This window comes from Entelurus aequoreus, linkage group LG09 (assembly GCF_033978785.1).
Source record: "Entelurus aequoreus isolate RoL-2023_Sb linkage group LG09, RoL_Eaeq_v1.1, whole genome shotgun sequence".
Taxonomy (NCBI): Eukaryota; Metazoa; Chordata; class Actinopteri; order Syngnathiformes; family Syngnathidae; genus Entelurus; species Entelurus aequoreus.
Genome location: NC_084739.1, coordinates 21,856,815 through 21,878,337, shown reverse-complemented (window position 1 = coordinate 21,878,337; position 21,523 = coordinate 21,856,815). Strand labels below are relative to the sequence as shown.

Here is a 21,523-nt window from a genome sequence, read left to right as displayed (position 1 = left end):
AATCATTGTATTCCGTTTATATTTACATCTAACACAATTTCCCAACTCATATGGGAACGGGGTTTGTATTATTTATTATGTACTTCAAGTGCAATATAGTGTTTTACCTTCAAGGGGCGCTGAATTTCTAGAAGCCTGGGAAGCGCGTGAGAACAAAAGTATTTAAGTCGATGGGAGAATACGCGGAAGGCCAGATTTGACAGTGAACGCCCACATTAAAGGGTTGCTCCACCCAGAGTGCGTATCTTTGATGAAGGCGCGCAGTGACAGACTTACGATTGATGGTGAGAATGCCGTGCGGACAGAATCTGCACAATTTTTTTCACTTCAACACAAAGAAGAATAAGGTCTAAAATGGATAGAAGAAGTGCAGTCTGTATAGTGCAGGGGTGTCAAACGTAGGGCCCGAGGGCCGGGTCAGGCCCGCAAACAGGTTTTATCCGGCCCACTAGGATGAGTTTGCTCAGTGTAAAAATTTACTTGAAATTTTTTAATGAAAAAAACGGCTGTTCTAAATGTGTCCACTAGATGTAGCAATAGCAATTTGTATCTTTGCAGATGATGCTACATATGTACAAATTAAAGGCCTACTAAAACCCACTACTACAGACCAAACAGTCTGATAGTTTATATATCAATGATGAAATCTTAACATTGCAACACATGCCAATACGGGCGGGTTAGATTAGTAAAGTGCAATTTTAAATTTCCCGCGAAATATTCTGCTGAAAACGTCTCGGTATGATGACGTCACGGATTGTGCGGACATATTGGGACACCATTGTGGCCAGCTTTTAAGTCGTCTGTTTTCATCGCAAAATTCCACAGTATTCTGGACATCTGTGTTGGTGAATCTTTTGCAATTTGTTTAATGAACAATGAAGACAGCAAAGAAGAAAGCTGTAGGTGGGAAGCGGTGTATTAGCGGCTGGCTGCAGCAACACAACCAGGAGGACTTTGAGTTGGATAGCAGACGCGCTACCGTGAGTACAGCTTTGGCTTCCAAACATTTGATCGCTTGCCCGTACGTGCGTGCTGCTATGTGCATGTGACGTATGTAACTTTGGGGAAATATATGTGCGGTATGAACTTTACGGAGGTGAACGGTGCTTTGGGCTGTGGGATTGAGTGTGTTGTGCGGGTGTTTGAGTTGTATTGGTGGGTTGTATGGACGGGTGGGGGGAGGTGTTTGTTATGCGGATTAATTTGTGGCATATTAAATATGAGCCTGGTTGTGTTGTGGCTAATAGAGTATATATATGTCTTGTGTTTATTTACTGTTTTAGTCATTCCCAGCTGAATATCAGGTCCCACCTGCCTCTCATAGCATCTTCCCTATCTGAATCGCTTCCACTGCCCTCTAATCCTTCACTCTCACTTCCTCATCCACAAATCTTTCATCCTCGCTCAAATTAATGGGGTAATCATCGCTTTCTCGGTCCGAATCGCTCTCGCTGCTGGTCAACATGATTGTAAACAATGTACAGATGTGAGGAGCTCCACAACCTGTGACGTCACGCTACTTCCGGTACAGGCAAGGCTTTTTTTATCAGCGACCAAAAGTTGCGAACTTTATCGTCGATGTTCTCTACTAAATCCTTTCAGCAAAAATATGGCAATATCGCGGAATGATCAAGTATGACACATACAATGGACCTGCTATCCCCGTTTAAATAAGAAAATTTAATTTCAGTAGGCCTTTAAACCATGTGATGTTAGTACATCAGTCGAGGAAAAGGATCAAACTACATAAACAACATACTGTAATTTATCTTGATAGATTGAAAATTAACGCCAATGAGTTGACTAATGAACATTATCACATCATTTATTCAGAAAATATAAATAACGACAAATAAAGATAAAATACTATTAACTGCAACATGTAAGTGTAAAAAAAAAACCCCAACAACATTACGATTTGTACATTTTCAGACTGTGCTTGTTCTATTTTTAAACAAAGATCTGAAGTTGTCTTTATTTTTAAGTTATCGTGCCGTGATTTTACCAGTCCGGCCCACTTGGGAGTGGATTTTTCTCCATGCGGCCTCCGATCTAAAATGAGTATGACACCCCTGGTAAAGTGGAAGTATGTGCTTGGCCAGTGGAGTTTCATGTTAAAGAGGAACTACACTTTTTTTTGGGAATGTTGCCTATTGTTCACAATCATTATGAGAGACAATAAGACAGGTTTATTTTTTTTAAATGCATTCTAAATCGTAAAAGCCGGCGGCGTTTCTGGTTGTTGTTGATAAATGGCTTTCGCTTTGCATAGTAGAGTTTTGACTTGCACTTACAGATGTAGCGACCAACTGTAGTTACTGAAACTGGTTTTCTGAAGTGTTCCTGAGCCCATGTGGTAATATTCTTTACACACTGATGTCGCTTTTTGATGCAGGGAGGGATCCAAGGTCCCCGGGCATTCAATGTTACGTGCAGTGATTTCTCCAGGTTCTCTGAACCTTTTGATGATATTACAGACCTTAGATGGTGAAATCCCTAAATTCCTTGCAATAGCTCGTTGAGAAATGTTGGCCAGTGGAGTTTCATGTTAAAGGGAAACTACTCTTTTTGGGGGGAATTTTGCCTATTGTTCACAATCATTATGAGAGACAATAACACAGATCTATTTTTTTAAATGCATTCTAAATCGTAAATAAACGTACATAAAAGTCTGCTTACAATGGATTCAATTGGAGATTCGCTATATCGCCCATAAAACCCAATAAATAACCATCCAAAAACCGCCAACAATTCTCCATTTACATCTCGGGACCTGAATTATAACCAAGTATTAATGATATTGTTATTTTAAGTGCTAACGCCGACAAACTAGTTTTAGCTGCACATATTCAGAGAGAGCTAACAAGCTTGTTGCTGCTAAATTGACATCGGCTGGTGAGCAGCTTTCTCGCCTCGGAGCTCGTTAAAGTTGATTCTAGGTTATAAATAATATCTCTCACCTTGATTGTAGAAGGATGAGAACATAATCTGACAAGTTGGTCAACTTTGCCATCCAATTTAGACCCGGAAATGGCGAGAAAGACATGAAAAGACGCTTGGCTCCACCCCACTTTTTTCTTCGCGTGGAGTCATTCTTCATCTAACAGTCGGCATCCCAGTGACAACAGACATTGTACGGTAAGTGAGGTTTTGTTTTATTTTTATAAAAATGTTGTTTTATTAAATATTAAATGTTATTCTAAAGTGGCTGTTACTACATCACATATATACTTACATTATGTACAGTACATAACCCAAAACTGTAGTTACTGACAGTGGTTTTCTGAAGTGTTCCTGAGCCCATGTGGTGATATCCTTTACACACTGATGTCGCTTTTTGATGCAGTACTGCCTGAGGGATCCAAGGTCATGGGCATTCAATGTTACATGCAGTGATTTCTCCAGATTCTCTGAACCTTTTGATGATATTAAAGACCTTAGATTGTGAAATCCCTAAATTCCTTGCAATATCTCATTGAGAAATGTTGTTCTTAAACTGTTGGACAATTTGCTCACGCATTTGTTCACAAAGTGGTGACCCTCGCCCCATCCTTGTTTGTGAATGACTGAGAATTTCATGGAAGCTGCTTTTATACCCAATTATGGCACCCACCTGTTCCCGATTCGCCTGTTCACCTGTGGGATGTTCTAAATTAGTGTTTGATGAGCCTTCCTCATTCCTTTCTCAGTCTTTTTTGCCACTTGTGCCAGCTTTTTTTAAACATGTTGTGTCTTGTCTTTGCAGTGTATTCAACTGAATATAGGTTGAAAAGGATTTGCAAATCATTGTATTCTGTTTTTATTTACGATTTACACAAAGTGCCAACTTCACTGGTTTTGGGGTTTGTATATAAAACTTTGATAGAGGTGTTTGGATGCTTTTAAAGGCCTACTGAAATGAATTTTTTTTATTTAAACGGGGATAGCAGATCTATTCTATGTGTCATACTTGATCATTTCGCGATATTGCCATATTTTTGCTGAAAGGATTTAGTATAGAACAACGACGATAAAGATTGCAACTTTTGGTATCTGATAAAAAAAAGGCTTGCCCCTACCGGAAGTAGCGTGACGTAGTCAGTTGAACATATACGCAAAGTTCCCTATTGTTTACAATGATGGCCGCATGAAGTGAGAGAGATTCGGGCCGAGAAAGCGACAATTTCCCCATTAATTTGAGCGAGGATGAAAGATTTGTGGATGAGTAAAGTGCAAGTGAAGGACTAGTGGGGAGTTGAAGCTATTCAGATAGGGAAGATGCTGTGAGAGCCGGGGGTGACCTGATATTCAGCTGGGAATGACTACAACAGTAAATAAACACAAGACATATATATACTCTATTAGCCACAACACAACCAGGCTTATATTTAACATGCCACAAATTAATCCTGCATAAAAACACCTGCGTGTTTGTTATGCTAGCTCCTAGCTCCTCTGCTAGCTCCATAGAACACGCCAATACAATTCAAACACCTGATCAACACACACAATCACTCAGCCCAAAAGACCGTTCACCTAACCCAAGGTTCATAAAGCTTATATATTTTTAAAAAGTTACGTACGTGACGTGCACGTACGGTACGGTACGTGTTATGCTAGCTCCTAGCTCCTATGCTAGCTCCTAGCTCCATAGAACACGCCAATACAATTCAAACACCTGATCAACACACACAATCACTCAGCCCAAAAGACCGTTCACCTAACCCAAGGTTCATAAAGCTTATATATTTAAAAAAAAGTTACGTACATACGCAAAAAAAAGTTGTGCACATACGGTCAAGCGATCAAATGTTTAGAAGCCAAAGCTGCATACTCACAGTAGCACGTCTGCGTCTTTGTCATCCAAATCAAAGTAATCCTGGTAAGAGTCTGTGTTGTCCCAGTTCTCTACAGGCGTCTGTGTATCCAAGTCAAATGTCCTCCTGGTTAGAGTCTCTGTTATCCGAGTTCTTCCATCTTGACTGCATCTTCCGGGAATGTAAACAAAGAAGCGCCGGCTGTGTACTGTTGTTGCTGACTACGTTCGAAAAATACGTCCATTTCGCACCGACAACTTTCTTCTTTGCTTGCTCAGCTTCCTTCTTCATAATGCAATGAACATGATTGAAACAGATTCACGAACACAGATGTCCAGAATACTGTGGAATTATGAAATGAAAACAGAGCTTTTTCGTATTGGCTTCAATGTGGAAGGCATACCCGTGTTCGCCGGTCTACGTCACGCGCATACGTCATCCTCAGAGGCGTTTCGAACCGGAAGTTTAGCGGCAAATTTAAAATGTCACTTTATAAGTTAACCCGGCCGTATTGGCATGTGTTATAATGTTAAGATTTCATCATTGATATATAAACTATCAGACTGCGTGGTCGGTAGTAGTGGGTTTCAGTAGGCCTTTAAGGGCTTTATAGGGAGAATAAAGCAACTCCTATAGGCTCCATTGTAATTTGACTTTTGATTGCATTTATTTACTTGTTAGAATGCATTGATAAAACAAAAACATGTGTTCTTGTCTTACATAATAGTGAATGAAAGGGAACATTACCCCCAAATTACAGTTCCCCTTTAAAAACACAACTTAATTAAACATCGAAAGTTATTAACTGGCTAAAATCACCATAAAGTGGACTTTAAAGGGGACTGGTTTTGGACAGAGACCGTGAAGATGTAAGAGTCTAGGTGTGGCAGCTTTAATGCAAAGTGACACGATAGGGTCACAAGTGTGTTTACAGCATCTCACTAATGAGTCACAAGTACCTTTTCTCCCACCATGCCATCATGTCCTTGCGCTCCGGGGGAGCCCTTCTCTCCCTTCTGCCCGGTCAACCCGGAGACTCTCATCTGGCAGACACTGCAGGCGTTCTGGTCGCCAGGGCCGGTCGATGGAGGAGGCACACAGATAAAATATCATCAAGTACTGGATTTTCACCCTTTACTACGTCACATCCTAGACTGGAGGACAAGACCCCAGCTGACAGGAAGTGTTCTCTAAATGTCTGCAGAGCAGAAATAATGTGAACCAACCAACAGCGTCTCTCATCGAGGTGAGCGGTGAACTTTGTCAAACTCATTGGTTGTGACATTTAGATGAGAGTTTTAAATATCAACCTCCCCGGATATAAGGACTGCGCCTTGCAGCAGAATGTAGCATACTGCGCCACCAGAGGCAGCACTCTATTACATTTTAAGATGCAAATTGAAAATAAATCACTGAGTTTATACCTACAGCCTAAAAGAGTGATGTACATTTTTGTTTTTAAGGCCTAACATTTACAGTACAGGCCAAAAGTTTGGACACACCTTTTCATTTCAATGCGTTTTCTTTATTTTCATGACTATTTACATTGTAGATTGTCACTGAAGGCATCAAAACTATGACACCTGTGAAGTGAAAACCCTTTCAGGTGACGACCTCTTTAAGCTCATCGAGAGAATGCCAAGAGTGTGCAAAGCAGTAATCAGAGCAAAGGGTGGCATGACTCCACATGTGTTTATTCATAGTTTTGATGCCTTCAGTGACAATCTACAATGTAAATAGTCATGAAAATAAAAAATTGAATGAGAAGGTGTGTCCAAACTTTTGGCCTGTACTGTATATTAATTATATTATTATCTGGTAAACCTAATTTTCAAAGTGTTGGATAAATGTGATGCTTCTATATAGTGTCTAGGGCTGCAACTAACGATTAATTTGATAATCGATTAATCTGTCAATTATTACTTCGATTAATCGATTAATAATCGGATAAAAGAGACAAAATACATTTCTATCCTTTCCAGTATTGTATTGAAAAAAAACGGCATACTGGCATCATACTTATTTTGATTATTGTTTCTCAGCTGTTTGTACATGTTGCAGTTTATAAATAAAGGTTTATTAAAAAAAATAAAATAAAAAAAATTACAAAAAAATAAATACATAAATTGCCTATGCGCATGCGCATAGCATAGATCCAACGAATCGATGACTAAACTAATCGGCAACTATTTTTATAATCGTTTTTAATCGATTTAATCGATTAGTTGTTGCAGCCCTAATTGTGTTGTATTGAACATATCCTGATGGAGTTAGCATTAAAGTCTGTCCATGCTGTTATCACTGAGCACAGTTTGGAAACAGGGAGATATTTTTTTTAATATATTTTTATGTTTGCCAGACATCCTGATGGAGGCACTCAAGTGCTTCTACTTCCTCAAGTGCTACAAGGCTGCAATACATTTGTAAAGGAGCAACACAATAAGCTGGTCACGTTCAAGTGATAACCATATGCATGCATGAGTTGGAGGGAAACTGTAATTTGTCTTTAAATAGGATGAAAGAAAATACCTTAAGCGCAGCTCCAATATCTCCAACGATTGGTAGTGCGGTCTGGAAAAAAAAAGCAAAACATAACACCTTAGGAACCTTCAGGCTTTATTATGTTACAGAACTATTTATATGTTTATTTGACGCTGTAAACATCGGTTAATAACTCTGTCCTTTATGCCTTGGAGGAGGAACTATAAGTGTTTCAGTTTTAGTGCTTCAATCTGCAAGGCTGAAGGAGACGCTTTAATCATTTTGTTGCTCGATGACAATCCTCACGTCTGCAATTCCTCCGTGTAGCAATTTTCTATTTTTCCGCCCATCTTTTACGAACTTGAGAGTCTGTAAATGTGTTTTGTGGGTCTTTGCAATGCATGCATCTAAAAGCATGGTTTACAAAAAAAAACAGTAACCGTCATTGCCGTCGGCCTGCTACAGACACATCATAACACAAACAGCTGTTCATTTGTCATAACCTTCCTGCGAGTAGCGATGGCTGGTAAACAGCGGGGTTTAACTGCCTCAAACCAAAGCTGGATTAGTGAATTTGACTTCACGCTAGTTGCCGAGCTGCACAAATGCGATTTTCTTACTTACCGGTTCACCTGGCGGTCCTGCGGGGCCTGGGGCACCTGGTCTGCCAGGGGGGCCCTTTAAAAAAAAAAAGAAGCTAACAATACTCCCGGGAATTCAATTAAAAGAGCCGACTTAACAAACTTGAATTGCACTTGCACAGTTGGTGGCAATGTGTGATGTCATGCTTTTTGACTGACAAACTCATTTATGCTTTGTTTTCTCTGCACATGCGGGAGGGAACAACTCACCTCTTTTCCAGGAGTTCCAGTCGGCCCAGACGAACCTGGGGCTCCACGAAGACCCTGCAAAATATCCAATAGCCGTCAAAAAAAGAGAATACAAATACTGTATACTACAGCAAGGCATTCTCTGCTGGCCAGAAACATGATCATAATTAAAGTAATTTTTTTATTTACTTTCCCTAAATATCTAAAAGTATTCATTATCTCTTCATGTCACATTATGCTCCTTCCAGCGTCGTTGTTTTTAGGTTATAGAGTTTTTATCCAATCAGAATTCAACTAGCTTATTGTCAAAGTTTGTAGTTGACGAACCCCAAGATGCAGAGATGATGGCAGGCATTGAATGGGAAAACATGATTTAATTCAGATACTATAGCAAAAAACAAACAAAAGGGAACAAACAAAAGGCGCGCACAAGGCGGAGAACAAACTAGGCTATAAACTAAAATAGCACAAAGGCTAACTGTGGACAATAAACAAAAACACTTACTGTGACACGAAGGAACTATGACTAAAGCGGAGTGGACAAAAGTAGACGGAGCTACAACGACAAATAGGTACAGCTACAGGTAGAAGTGACAAGTGACATTCAGGTAGACACTACAATGACAATGATCCAGCCGTGACTGGAGGGCAGGACAGGTTTAAATAGCAGCTGGCTGACTGGCACCAGGTGTGGCCAGGTGCCAATCAGCCACAGCTGAGGGGACACAACACTCAGGGAACATAATCAGGAAATGAAGACAAAATAAAAGCACTGACAGGAAACTAAGACAAACGCAGAGGAAAAACTAAAACATAGCCAAACTGTCAGGGACAAGCCTGACACTTATGTTGCCATGCTGTACAAAATCTGCCCGGGCCTTCAGAACCAACAATGCGGGCGTCCGTGCACTGTAAGTGAACGGACACAAACATTTGACAGACAGTTGCGACAGCCAATCAGATCACAAGTTGTTGTCAGTAAGGCCTTCTAGCTGGCCTAAGGCAGATATATATTGTGATGTTTTGAGCTAGGTAACATAAGAACTCCATTACCCAGCATGCCACTGTAGTGAAAAACATGCATAGTAGCCCCGTTTAGGTTGTTGAATGTGGCCATGTTATTGATGAGCACGCTTTAACTTTAAGAACTCAGCCAACACGCCGCGTCTGCATCTTTTATGATTAGACAAGACAACACATATATTTGCAAGGCCATTTTTAAGAAGGATATTTAAAGAGAAACTACATCTTGTGAGACGTCGGCCAACCCCGGAAGCTAGCTCAGTTGTCCCGGCAATTCAATGCGGAAATGCCCGCCACACAATTTGGGTTCTACAAATTGTGAGTTCATATATTTCAGGTTTAATATGTTTTTTGCAATTTTAGTTTTGACAGTACCACATAAGATATGTTTTAATTGCTGATGCGGGTTTATTGATCTTTAAATGCGTCAGAAAATAACCTGTTTTGTACACTGTTGATATGGTTCAATACACAGTATGTTTTTCTGTATAGTATTTCTCCAGCAATGGTCATGTGGTGACATAAATTATGGTATTTTGAGAGGTAATCCTTTAAGTCGGACATCACTGAAGGCCTAGGTGGGAAACGCACGGCCTGCCACTCTGAGTGATTTTAGACATGAGTTTCTCAGCTTTTTGTTATGCTGTAAATTGATAGCAAACCTTGAGTTACGGACATTTTCAGTGGAGTTGAAGTAATATTTGTAACATGGTTGTGCCGTTTGAGCAATGAAGAGTTACTATATTGTTACACGTGGTCGTTCCTGCTTTGTCGACACAAGAAATAAACATACGTTTTGATTTGACTGTTGACGTGCGCTGTTGAGTGCTGCTCAGAGATCGACACAATCCTGCTCTCCAACCATCGAAACTACAGAAGCTATTGTGAAGGAGAGCAACAAACCATAAAAATAGGTCCGAGCTGCCTACCTGGCGGATCAGCCCCGCTGTAGCGTCAGTCTGCAGCCAACTTCCACGACATCCAACCACAAATGTCCGGACATCGAACATTTATCCATAAAATATTGAGAAGCCGGGTTTTTGACGGGTTTCATTTTGTTCTGTTAGCTAGAGATGCTACCTAAGTAGAAGCATTCCAGTCCTGCCTTAAAACTCATTCATATACTCTCTTAGATAGACCCGTTTTTACACAAACTGATCTGCTGAGTTTTTTTCTTCCGCCGGGAGAGGATACCAGGTGGCCATGGCTAATTTCCTGGAGCGGTATCAGTCTTGTTGAGTTGCTAGCTGACCCGACTTGTGACCCGGGCTGGACCACTCTTCCACGCACAGCTGTGGGCTGACCTGGCTGAGGAATGAGCCAAGAAAGACCTTGAATAATATCCCCCTATGACTATCTGTTGGCTCCCTGAAGGACTTAACTCCCACATGATCCCCTGGAAGGGGAGGTTCCTTGCCCAATGTGGGTTTAGATCAAGGGATGGTGTGAGTTTGTGAAGCCCTTTTGAGGCACTTGTGATTATATAAATGCATTTAGACTGACGGATGATTGATTCTGTACAGTCCTGACTCAACAAACTAGATGGTCGAGCGCCACCTTTGGTACACAGACATACAAAACCCAAAACCAGTGAAGTTGTCACGTTGTGTAAATTGTAAATAAAAACAAATTACAATGATTTGCAAATCCTTTTCAACTGTTATATTCAATTGAACACAGTGCAAAGATAAGATATTTACAGTTCAAACTGAGAATTTTTTTTTATTTTTTGCAAATAATAGCTCATTTGGAATTTGATGCCTGCAACATGTTTCAAAAAAGCTGGCACAAGTGGCAAAAAATACTGACAACGTTGAGGAATGCTCATCAAACACTTATTTGGAACATCCCACAGGTGAACAGGCTAATTGGGAACAGGTGGGTGCCATGATTGGGTATAAAAGCAGCTTCCATGAAATGCTCAGTCATTTACAAACAAGGATGGGGCGAGGGTCACCACTTTGTGAACAAATGCCTGAGCAAATTGTCGAACAGTTTAAGAACATTTCTCAACGAGCTGTTGTAAGGAATTAAGGGATTTCACAATCTACGGTCCGTAATATCATCAGAAGGTTCAGAGAATCTGGAAAAATCACTGCACGTAAGCGGCAAGCCGTGACTTTGGATTCCTCAGGCGGTACTGCATCAAAAAGCGACATCAGTGTGTAAAGGATATCACCACATTGGCTCAGGAACACTTCAGAAAACCACTGTCAGTAACTACAGTTTGAAGAATTCCACCTGAAAAGCTTCAGAAATGTGTCTCCTCAGTTCCCAAACGTTTACTGAGTGTTGTCAAAAGGAAAGGCCATGTAACACAGTGGTAAAAATGCCCCTGTGCCAACTTTTTTGCAATGTGTTGCTGCCATAAAATTGTAAGTTAATGATTATTTGCAAAAAAAAATTAAGTTTCTCAGTTCTAACATTAAATATCTTGTCCTTGCAGTCTATTTAATTGAATATAAGTTCAAAAGGATTTGCAAATCATTGTATTCTATTTTTATTTACGATTTACACAACGTGCCAACTTCACTTGTTTTGGATTTTGTACTTTTCACTTGACCTCTACGTTCCGTCGTTCCGTCAGTAAGGAGTTCTTAAAGTTACACGGCGGAAACAGCGTTGCGAGAGAAACACTCAACTTGTTTTATGAAAACAAGTCGTTTATAATAAGCGGACTTTGCAACACTGGACAGAGTAACAGCCTCGAGGAGACACCACATTAGTCGGGTCCCCAGGGAAAATGCTGAACAATAATAACATTTTTTTTTTTTTAGAAAACTACTGTAGTTGTTTGTAGGACATTCTATTGTATTGTTTTTCAAACAAAATGTATTGTCTAAAATGATGTTTTTATTTTTAAAAGGAATGTTACATGTTAAAATTGTGCTTCTTTGGGAAAGTCAAGCAATGATTACATTGATTTCAAGTCATTTTAATGGGCAGGGCTGATTTGAGATACGAGGGTTTTGAGTGACAAGCTTTGTGTGCTCGTAAACTGAAGCAACACTGTCTTTAGAAATGTACAGTACAATGATTTCGATACGATTGTGGCAATAACAAGCTGGAAATCACACTCTACAAACCTCCATTCCTGGCTTCCCTGGGGGTCCCATGGGGCCCTGTGAAGACATCAGACATCTTGTTAACACTGTAAGCCCTCCAGTACCCAGTATCCAATAAAGCTATTGTGTTAGACACCTTTTTGCTCATATTGATTTTGCGTCCAACAATCCGATCTTCAAAAATATTGACTCACTTGCAATCAAGTCCATGCTGTTGAAACGGGAGTTGTGCAAGATACATATGATGGGGGGTGGAGTGGGCACATTGGATACTGCACCATTTTCGAGTGAATTTACGGTACTCTGAGCTCTCTTTTACTGGGTGTAGATGTGAACTTAAAGGTAACAATTGTTTAAATAAATAATTAATATGGCGAAAAATCAAATGTGCCATCGTACTCACTGGCATGCCTGTGATGCTCTCTCCAGGCTCGCCTTTTTCACCATGCTCTCCAGGCAGTCCTGGGACGCCTCGTTCTCCCTGACAAAAGAATAAGACAACAGTCACGATGGCTCAATCCGAAGCTCCTGGAGAGCTGCTACACTGCATGATCATTAAGTATTTAGGGCCGGGCTCCGATGGATTTTCTTGCTTTTATGTTTTGCCTTTTGCAGCTTCAAGGGAAGGAAGCACAAGTTTTTTCAAGGCCAGTGGCGTGCACATGTTCATTATCCGCTTCATTTGAAACGTGCTGAGATGCACACAATCTGTAAATAGATTTTTTTTCCCTTTCCATAAAAATGGTATCGAAACTTAAGCACTTTTGTTTCACTTTGTGTGACAAAACCCCATCAAAATGTTTTAAAATGCTTAAAAGTACATATAAACACATGACATTGTGTATATTAGAATATAACATATGGAAAAAAATATGTCCCCTCTACCAAATGATCTCCTCACAAGCAAGTCGGAGGTTTTCATCGTGACACTCACACACACATGGCTTTGTGCAAGTTAGCAAACAAAATAGGAATTAAGATGCACATTTTGAGATAATGAGTCAAAACAACTGTGGAAAATCTTAGGAATATTATCTTCTTCTAAACAGACTGGAGAGGCAGCTGATGGTGACCTTCTGCCGCTCGGCTGTCGAGAGCCTGCTGACATACAGCATAACAGTGTGGTACGCCAGCTGCACTGAAGCAGACAAAAAGGCGATTCAGAGGGTTATAAAGTCTGCACAAAAGATCATCGGTTGTCCCCTCCCCTCCCTGAAGGATTTACACAACTCCCGTTGCCTCAACAGAGCAAAAAGCATCACCAAGGACAGCACACTCCCTGGCTTCCACCTGTTCGACCTGCTACCATCGGGCAGGCGCTACAGGTGCATCAGAGCCAGAACAAACAGGCTCAGAGACAGCTTCTTTCCCAGAGCTGTCACCATATTGAACTATAACTTATAATAAACAATTCACCCCTATAGAATATCCTACCCTAATACCCTACTGTGCAATATTACCCTTCGAGTGCAATACTCCCGACACTGATTGTTATTTATTACTCCAGTACTCTTGTCTTGTTCTGTATATTGTACAGTATTTTGTATAGTGTTTTGTATATTGTACAGGATTGCTTATTATTTTTATTGGATAGTAGTCTGTTTATTTAAATTCTTAGTTTTTTTTCTCTTTATTACCTTTTGTGTAATTTATTTTTATCCCATATTTGTTCCCGCTACCGCACCTTAAGTTGGAGTCCTTAATCTGGTTGTATGCAAATATAATGACAATAAAGTCCATTCTATTCTTTTCTATTCTTATTGCAATCTACCACTTCAACATAAAACCTTGAAAAAAATATTTGAAACTACATTCAAATAACTGCTAAATAGCATTGGCAAACTATAAAGTTGCATGCCCTATTAGTGGGCGTGTTGCGGGTGATCTATTAGGACTTCGTGTAAAATTGAAAACAAGTGCAAAAGTGGTGAAGACCGCACTTTTTAAATGCGATTTTCATCATGGAGACAGTCATTTCCATCTACATTTATGACATCATATGGTCCAACCTGTTGTGTTTTGTCATGTTGTTGGTATGCAGTACACATATATAACATGAATCACCTTTTCTGGGCAATATGTAAGTGTGATACACAACAGAACCTATTTTTTCACGCTGATGGTGCGTCTGGAATGATCCATGTACAATAAAATGCATTTTGCAATATTTTTTTTCATATAGGAGATATACAGTACATATTGCAGCCTTTCTCACGGCCATTTTTGAGTAACAGTGGCAGTTTGCATGCGCATTTCAAATGTGCTAAATATAGAGGCAAAATATCAGCCACAGAACAGTTTTGGAACAGCGCTAAATGATTGTATTTGCATCTCCTCCTCCCAGTATTGTGACTGTTCTGGTAGTTAGCATAAATTCTGCATATACATGAAGACAGGCACGCTAAATGGATAACCCTTTCTCTCACAAGTTGAGTAGATTTGCTCTGCTCGCGTGTTTTGATACAAACCTTAAGTAGATCAGGCCCTTTGTATTTTTTTTTGTCTATCATTCGTGTAATTTCCGCCAAGAAAATGGTTAAAAATGGTTGTTATATTTAGGGGTGTCTTATATTCAGGTAGATACTCTTACAATGGAACCAAAAAAGGCACGTATTGCTATATGCAAGTAACGCCCGCTGCAGAATGGTGGGGATTCTGGAACAGTGTTATGATAATGATGTGTAGCTGCAACGCTTCCTACCTTAGGGCCACGAGAGCTTCTGGATAAAGACAGCCCATCGCCCTAAAAAACAGAATGAGGAGAATATCAGAAAAAGGGATGCAATAAAAGAATAAGCAACATTCAACTACTGTTAAAACTGTTTGCACTGTGTACAGATGTGTGAGTGCTAAAGAACACCTAAACAGTAGACATTGATTCTGTGGTAGAGTATATACGTCAAAATGGTGGATTGGGACTAAAAGGGCACTGTCTCAGGACAAAAACTTCCTCAGTTCATTCAATCATAACAAAAGTGTGAAGAAATATGGATCTTTATTATTCATTTACAGGCAAAATCAATTGAGATGCAGTTATTTGAAGAGGCTCACCTCATTTAAAATGCCCATTAAGTTATTTTTATTGCTTTTACAGTCGTCTTAAATAACAAAGACCATAAAATGTGAGGGGAAAAAAAAAATCCTCTCCATGGACACTTACCAGCAGCAATGAAATTCATGAAACCACCTCTGTCCCTAAGACGTCGTCTTACTTCGCACACATATCACGTTAGCTAACATGTAAGAGGTGTAAACACTCCAGCCTGCACTAATTCCTTCATCGTCTGCTAGATGAGAGTCAGTTGAGGACTGTGAACATCCATCACCTATTTGATGAAAGCTATACTATATATATATATATATATATATATATATATATATATATATATATATATATATATATATATATATATATATATATATGTATATATGTATGTATATATATATATGTATGTATATATATATATATATAAATATATATATATATATATATATATATATATATATATATATATATATATATATATATACATACATATATATATATATATATATATATATATATATATATATATGTATGTATGTATGTATGTATGTATGTATATATATATATATAGATGTATGTATGTATGTATGTATGTATGTATGTATGTATGTATGTATGTATGTGTATATATATATATATATATATATATATATATATATATATATATATATATATATATATATATATATATATATATATATAGGCAGGTCCATAGAATGCAATGCTGCACAATAGGTGAATGGATGATTACTCAGGTTGAGGTTGTCCAATTTTAATATTGAAAATCATGCATTTGAAATGTGATTTGGTTTCTGGACTAGTGGTACACTGAATCCATCGGTGCACATCTGTCAAAGTCAAGGCCCTGAGACCAAATCTGGCCCGCCACATTGTTTTTTACGCCTGGGTATTACATGCATCAACAAAGTACCTATCTTTTCCTGCTAAAAAATATATATGTACTTCATGAAATTACATACATTTTAAACTTTAATACTATCCAATATGTCAACAAAAAATATATTATAATACTTTCTATACAGTTTTCTTTGTCAAAATGAAAATCTGCTTGACATTTAATTTTAAGGCAAGTTATCCATCATATGTAGACTGTAAAAATGACAATCGATTTTACGGTAAAATTGGTGTGTGTTTTTGTACAGCATAAAACTGTAATTTGGAGAAAAAAAAATAACACTGATTTTTTACGGTAACATTCTGTCGACTGAGCTGACAGTATTTTACAGTAAAATCTACAGATAAAACTGACAGCTCAGTTGCCAGCATTTAAAAAGAAACAATGCTACTGTTTCCATTTACAGTAATATGTTAAAAAAAAAACTTAAATATTACAGTAAAATTCTGGCGACTAAGCTGCCAGTTTTTTGTGTAAAAAAACAGTGGTACTTTTTTCCATTTACCATAATATGTTGTAAAAAAACTGTATATTTTACAACAAAATTCTGGTGCGTTGCCAGTTTTTTACTGTAAGATCTACACATTTTTACATTGTACATACATACTGTACATACATACATATGTATATATACATATATATATATATATACATATATATATATATATATATATATATATATATATATATATATATATATATATATATATGTATGTGTGGGGAAAAAAATCACAAGACTATTTCATCTCTACAGGCCTGTTTCATGAGGGGTTTTCCTCAATCCTCAGGAGATTTTTCCCACACATACATATTACGCTCTACCACGGTATCGAGCACTATTTTTTGGATAATCTAATTAAGACATATATATATATATATATATATATATATATATATATATATATATATATATATATATATATATATATATATATATATATATATATATATATATATATATATACATACATATACAAATATATACATATTTTGTATATAATTAAATCAAATGTATGGGCAAATTTACATATTATTCGCTGTTACAAGCGGCCCTCAGATGGCTGCCATAACAACGCCGTGGCCCTCAATGAAAACGAGTTACCCAATCTAGTGGTGTGCGAAATAATTACTTGATTAAAGTACAGTAATTTAGTTTCCTATATTCAAACACAGTGTTATTGTTCAAACTGTGTGCAATGTTACAATGACCAAAAATATTAAATATACTTGTTAAATGTATTTTAATGAATACTTGCTTATGTTGCCTTGTTTTGTTTGCCTTTTCCTTGTTGCCTTATTTTTTATGAATACTTAGGCCTTCTGCGCTACTGTATTTTAAGGTTGGTTATTATGGTGGTACTTGGTGGAAACCGTTTGAGAACCATTGCTCTAAGCATTGTAAAAAATAAACACATTTAAAAAATAGTTGGTTTACTTAATGGCATTGCGTCATAATAACATCATTATTGCTGCATATAGCCAAAGGGGCTTATTTTGCTTACCTGCTGAAAATATGATATTGATGACTCAACAATTATCTGTTTTTAATGCACTGAACATTGAGTTTTTTTGGAACAGACAAACAAATGTTGCAAAACATGTTTACACACCACATTTCCAGGCTCTCCAGGCTCACCCTTGGGTCCTGGCAGTCCAATCCCTGTTCCTGAGTCCCCCTGCAGAAAGAATGGTCATGAGTCAACAGTGACAATATGTCAAATGGTCTGTTCATGCACTTGCACAGAGAAGTACAATATCATTAGCATATGTATGTACACATACGATAGGAGAGGACATGATTTTATTTATCCCACAATGGGGAAATCATGTTGTTGCAGTTCAGATTTTTTGTAATCTTTTATTTAATATTAAATAATACATATTGCACACTAAACAAATGCACTATTTATTGGTAAATAATAAAACAAACATTCACTATTTTTGGCTTGTTTTGTTATTTAGTTTATCTACTTACTAACAATAAAACGTGCCTAATGACATTATTGCCTTTTGTGTGTTGGGAATGGAGGCCGTATCCTTATTGTGATCATTTTGCACATCCGTGGGTACAAACACAGTCAGGGTTTGTCCAAAGTGACTTGCTAAAATCCTTACAATGCTACCAAACGTCAACTCTTTATTGAAAGTGGCATCATGCATGACATAAACAAATGTTTTTGTTTCCTGCCTGACAAAATTTAGCTCAATCCTTTCATTGATAGAACCCAACATCTCTGTGATGTTGACAACTTACTTTCTTTTCCATACACATCCAAATGACAGGTGACAGATAAAAGGAGGAAAAGAAAGACGGGGAGACATGACGCAGGTAGATGTGTTTACAGTGTGACAGAGCAAGCAACATTTTAATTTTAAAAACAAACTTTGTCGCTGTCTGGTCAACTTACTTTTGCAAATAGGCTGTGTGAGTGGAAAGGAAACAATGAAGACACATTTAGGAAGCAAGCATCATCAGTCACTAAGGGCCTGATTTACTAAAGGTTTGCGTGTACTAAAACGCGTGCAAAGCTGATAGCACAAGCAACGTTGATCTATGTGCAAAATTTGCATCTGTCTTCATTAATATGTAAAATATATGCTGATCATCCCAACGCCCCGCAATACTGAGAGGAGAAAATACAACTATGAATATTTAGCATGCGCAATGTGTTTAATTATCAACACTCACCACCGCTTTGTGAGCACTATTTTGTGTTTTATTTAGCACATGTCAGAAGGACGTGCAAACTGACAGTTTCCCACACGGCTGCAGGATCAGTGCTCGCAGAGAGTGAATGGTCACATCCTGTGTGTGTGTCAACATTTTGGACGGCCTAATATAAAAAATATTAGACATATTGTCTATTCAGCAATTTCTTTTCATAATTGTATAGCTGCTGGATGATGTATGGGGCTGATTAAAATACATTTTGAGGATATGTGTTTTGGTGTCTGCTGGCGTTTTTCTTTAATGTTGTTAATTTTTTTAATTTAGGAAATATACTACTGTAATATATCTCCTACATGAAAAGACGTCTTTCATTGTGCATTTATTTTTTTTTGCATTTGAGTCATTCCAGGTGATGCAATCCACGGAATTAAGTGTGAGTGTGCATATGTTTCTGTTGTCTAGATTGCAATGTATAAAATGTGTTACAGATTATAGATGTGTGCTGCTGTTTAAACACATTGTCACAGGTAGGTGAAACTGCTACAGGAAAATACCAAAAAAAGAGAAAAAGCCACCAAAATAGAAGTGCAAGACAAGAACTACAACACTACACACAGGAAAACAGCAATACACACAAAATAAGTCATTATTTTCACACATTGTTGATTGTCATGTCATGTTCGGATGTACTTTGTGGACGCCGTCTTTGCTCCAAAGTAAGTCTTTGTTTACTGTGCAGCCAGTTCAGTTTTAGTTTCGTTCTGCAAAGCCATCCCTATGCTTCAACGCCTTTTGTTAGCGGCAGCACTCACCTTTTGTTTAATTTTGGTTTAAGCATTAGACACCTTTTTACCTGCACACCGCCTCCCGCTGTTTCCGACATCTACAAAGCAATTAGCTACCGGCTGCCACCTACTGATATGGAAGAGTATTACACGGTTACTCTGCCGAGCTCAAGACAGCACAGACACTTAACAACAACACATAATTTGCAGACTATAATTACTGTTTTGCAAAAAAATATTTTTAACCCAAATAGGTCTAATTAGGTAATCTCCCACGACACACCAGACTGTATCTCACGGCACACTAGTGTTCCGCTGCACAGTGGTTGAAAAACACTGAACTAAGGGATATGAATATGATAATTAGTATGAAGATTAGGTTTAAACACTATACGATCACATCCAAATGTAACATGTTGTTTGTAAAATGAAACTGTGGTTTTATTATGTTAAACATCAGAACTGTGAAGCTTTCCAAAGGAGAATCCCGTGACTCAGGTGGACTCACAGTCTCACAATTTGCTGTTTTGCAGGACACTGTAATAAAAGTAATTCATAATTCATAATACGCCAGTGATATGTTGAAGCGACGGCAGTGTGGAGCTGCATTTTGCCACATACAGTTGTGGGCCATCACATATACATTCAGAGCAGGCCTGTATTTTGAATCAATCGAAAAGAAGACACATATTTCAGTGCCTTACAAAGAGGGTTCACTATTTAGTCATGCACAGCGGTGTTGAAGTGGTAACATACCATAGAACAGGGGTGTCAAACTCAAATTTTAGATCGGGGGCCACATGGAGAAAAATCTACTCCCCTGGTAAAATCACGGCACGATAACTTAAAAATAAAGACAACTTCAGATTGTTTTCTTTGTTTAAAATTAGAACAAGCACATTCTGAAAAAAATCATTTTTTTAAATTTTTTTTTACACTTACATGTTGCGGTTAATAGTGTTCTATCTTTATTTGTCGTTATTTCTGCTTTATGAATACATTATGTGATAATGTTCATCAGTCGACTCTTTGGTGTTAATTTTCAAGCTATCAAGATAAAAAAATAATATCAAAATCAAATTACAGGATGTTATTTATGTAGTTTGCTCATTTTTCTCGACTAGTGCACTAACATCATTGTGGAGGGGGGCGTGGCCTGCGGGCCTACCGCGGAACGGGGTGTGTCAGGACCGGCCTCGAAGACAGTGACAGGTGAGTGGATGGCCCAGGTGGGCCTTGTTATTTAATCACCTGTCGCCTTTATTAGCAGTGGCCGGGATGAGACACGCAGTTGGAGTTGGAGTGGGAGCCAGAGAGAGAGAGACGGACTGAGAAAAAAGACAATTTGCTGGAAAGCAAAAGACTAGCACGACTTGTGAAAATAAAACAGTGTTGTACTGAAATCCGGACTCTCGTGGCAGTGTGTGGTGGTCCGCAGAACCCACTAGAGCAGTGGTTCTTAACCTGGGTTCGATCGAACCCTAGGGGTTCGGTGAGTCGGCCTCAGGGGTTCGGCGGAGCCTCCGCCACGGAGATAAAGACACATCCGACTTATCGTATAAAAAAAAACTTCTCCCTATCGGCGTATTATGGATAGCCCCAAACAATGTTCCCTCTAATTTTCCATCTGATTTGCAGGTTTTTTGATTGATGGATTGAAACTTTTAGGCAAGGCAAGGCAAGGCAAGGCAACTTTATTTGTATAGCGCTTTTCATACACAAGGCAGACTCAAAGTGCTTCACAGACAACAAAGTGAAATGAAAGAAAATAAAAGCAAAATTAAAATGCAGACAATAAAAATAAAAACAGTGCAGACGTTAAAAGTTAAAAGATTAAAAGATTTAGCTGAAAGCTAAGGTGAACATAAAAGTCTTCAGTCTAGTTTTAAAAGTAGTGAGAGTTGGGG

The 21,523-nt window shown here is 38.3% G+C and overlaps 1 protein-coding gene across 3 annotated transcripts in view; it reads right to left on the bottom strand.

Moving 5' to 3' along the window:
- Positions 1-21,523, bottom strand: part of LOC133657238 (collagen alpha-1(XIX) chain-like) — a 361,915-nt gene that overhangs the window by 67,288 nt on the left and 273,104 nt on the right. For all 3 annotated transcript variants that reach the window (XM_062058310.1, XM_062058311.1, XM_062058312.1), the window contains 8 exons: positions 17,771-17,836; positions 14,900-14,941; positions 12,602-12,679; positions 12,220-12,255; positions 8,132-8,185; positions 7,905-7,958; positions 7,329-7,370; positions 5,759-5,863 (listed from right to left, as the gene is read on the bottom strand). In XM_062058310.1, the coding sequence (XP_061914294.1) occupies positions 5,759-5,863; positions 7,329-7,370; positions 7,905-7,958; positions 8,132-8,185; positions 12,220-12,255; positions 12,602-12,679; positions 14,900-14,941; positions 17,771-17,836 (477 nt within the window). The remainder of the gene's footprint in view (positions 1-5,758; positions 5,864-7,328; positions 7,371-7,904; positions 7,959-8,131; positions 8,186-12,219; positions 12,256-12,601; positions 12,680-14,899; positions 14,942-17,770; positions 17,837-21,523) is intronic.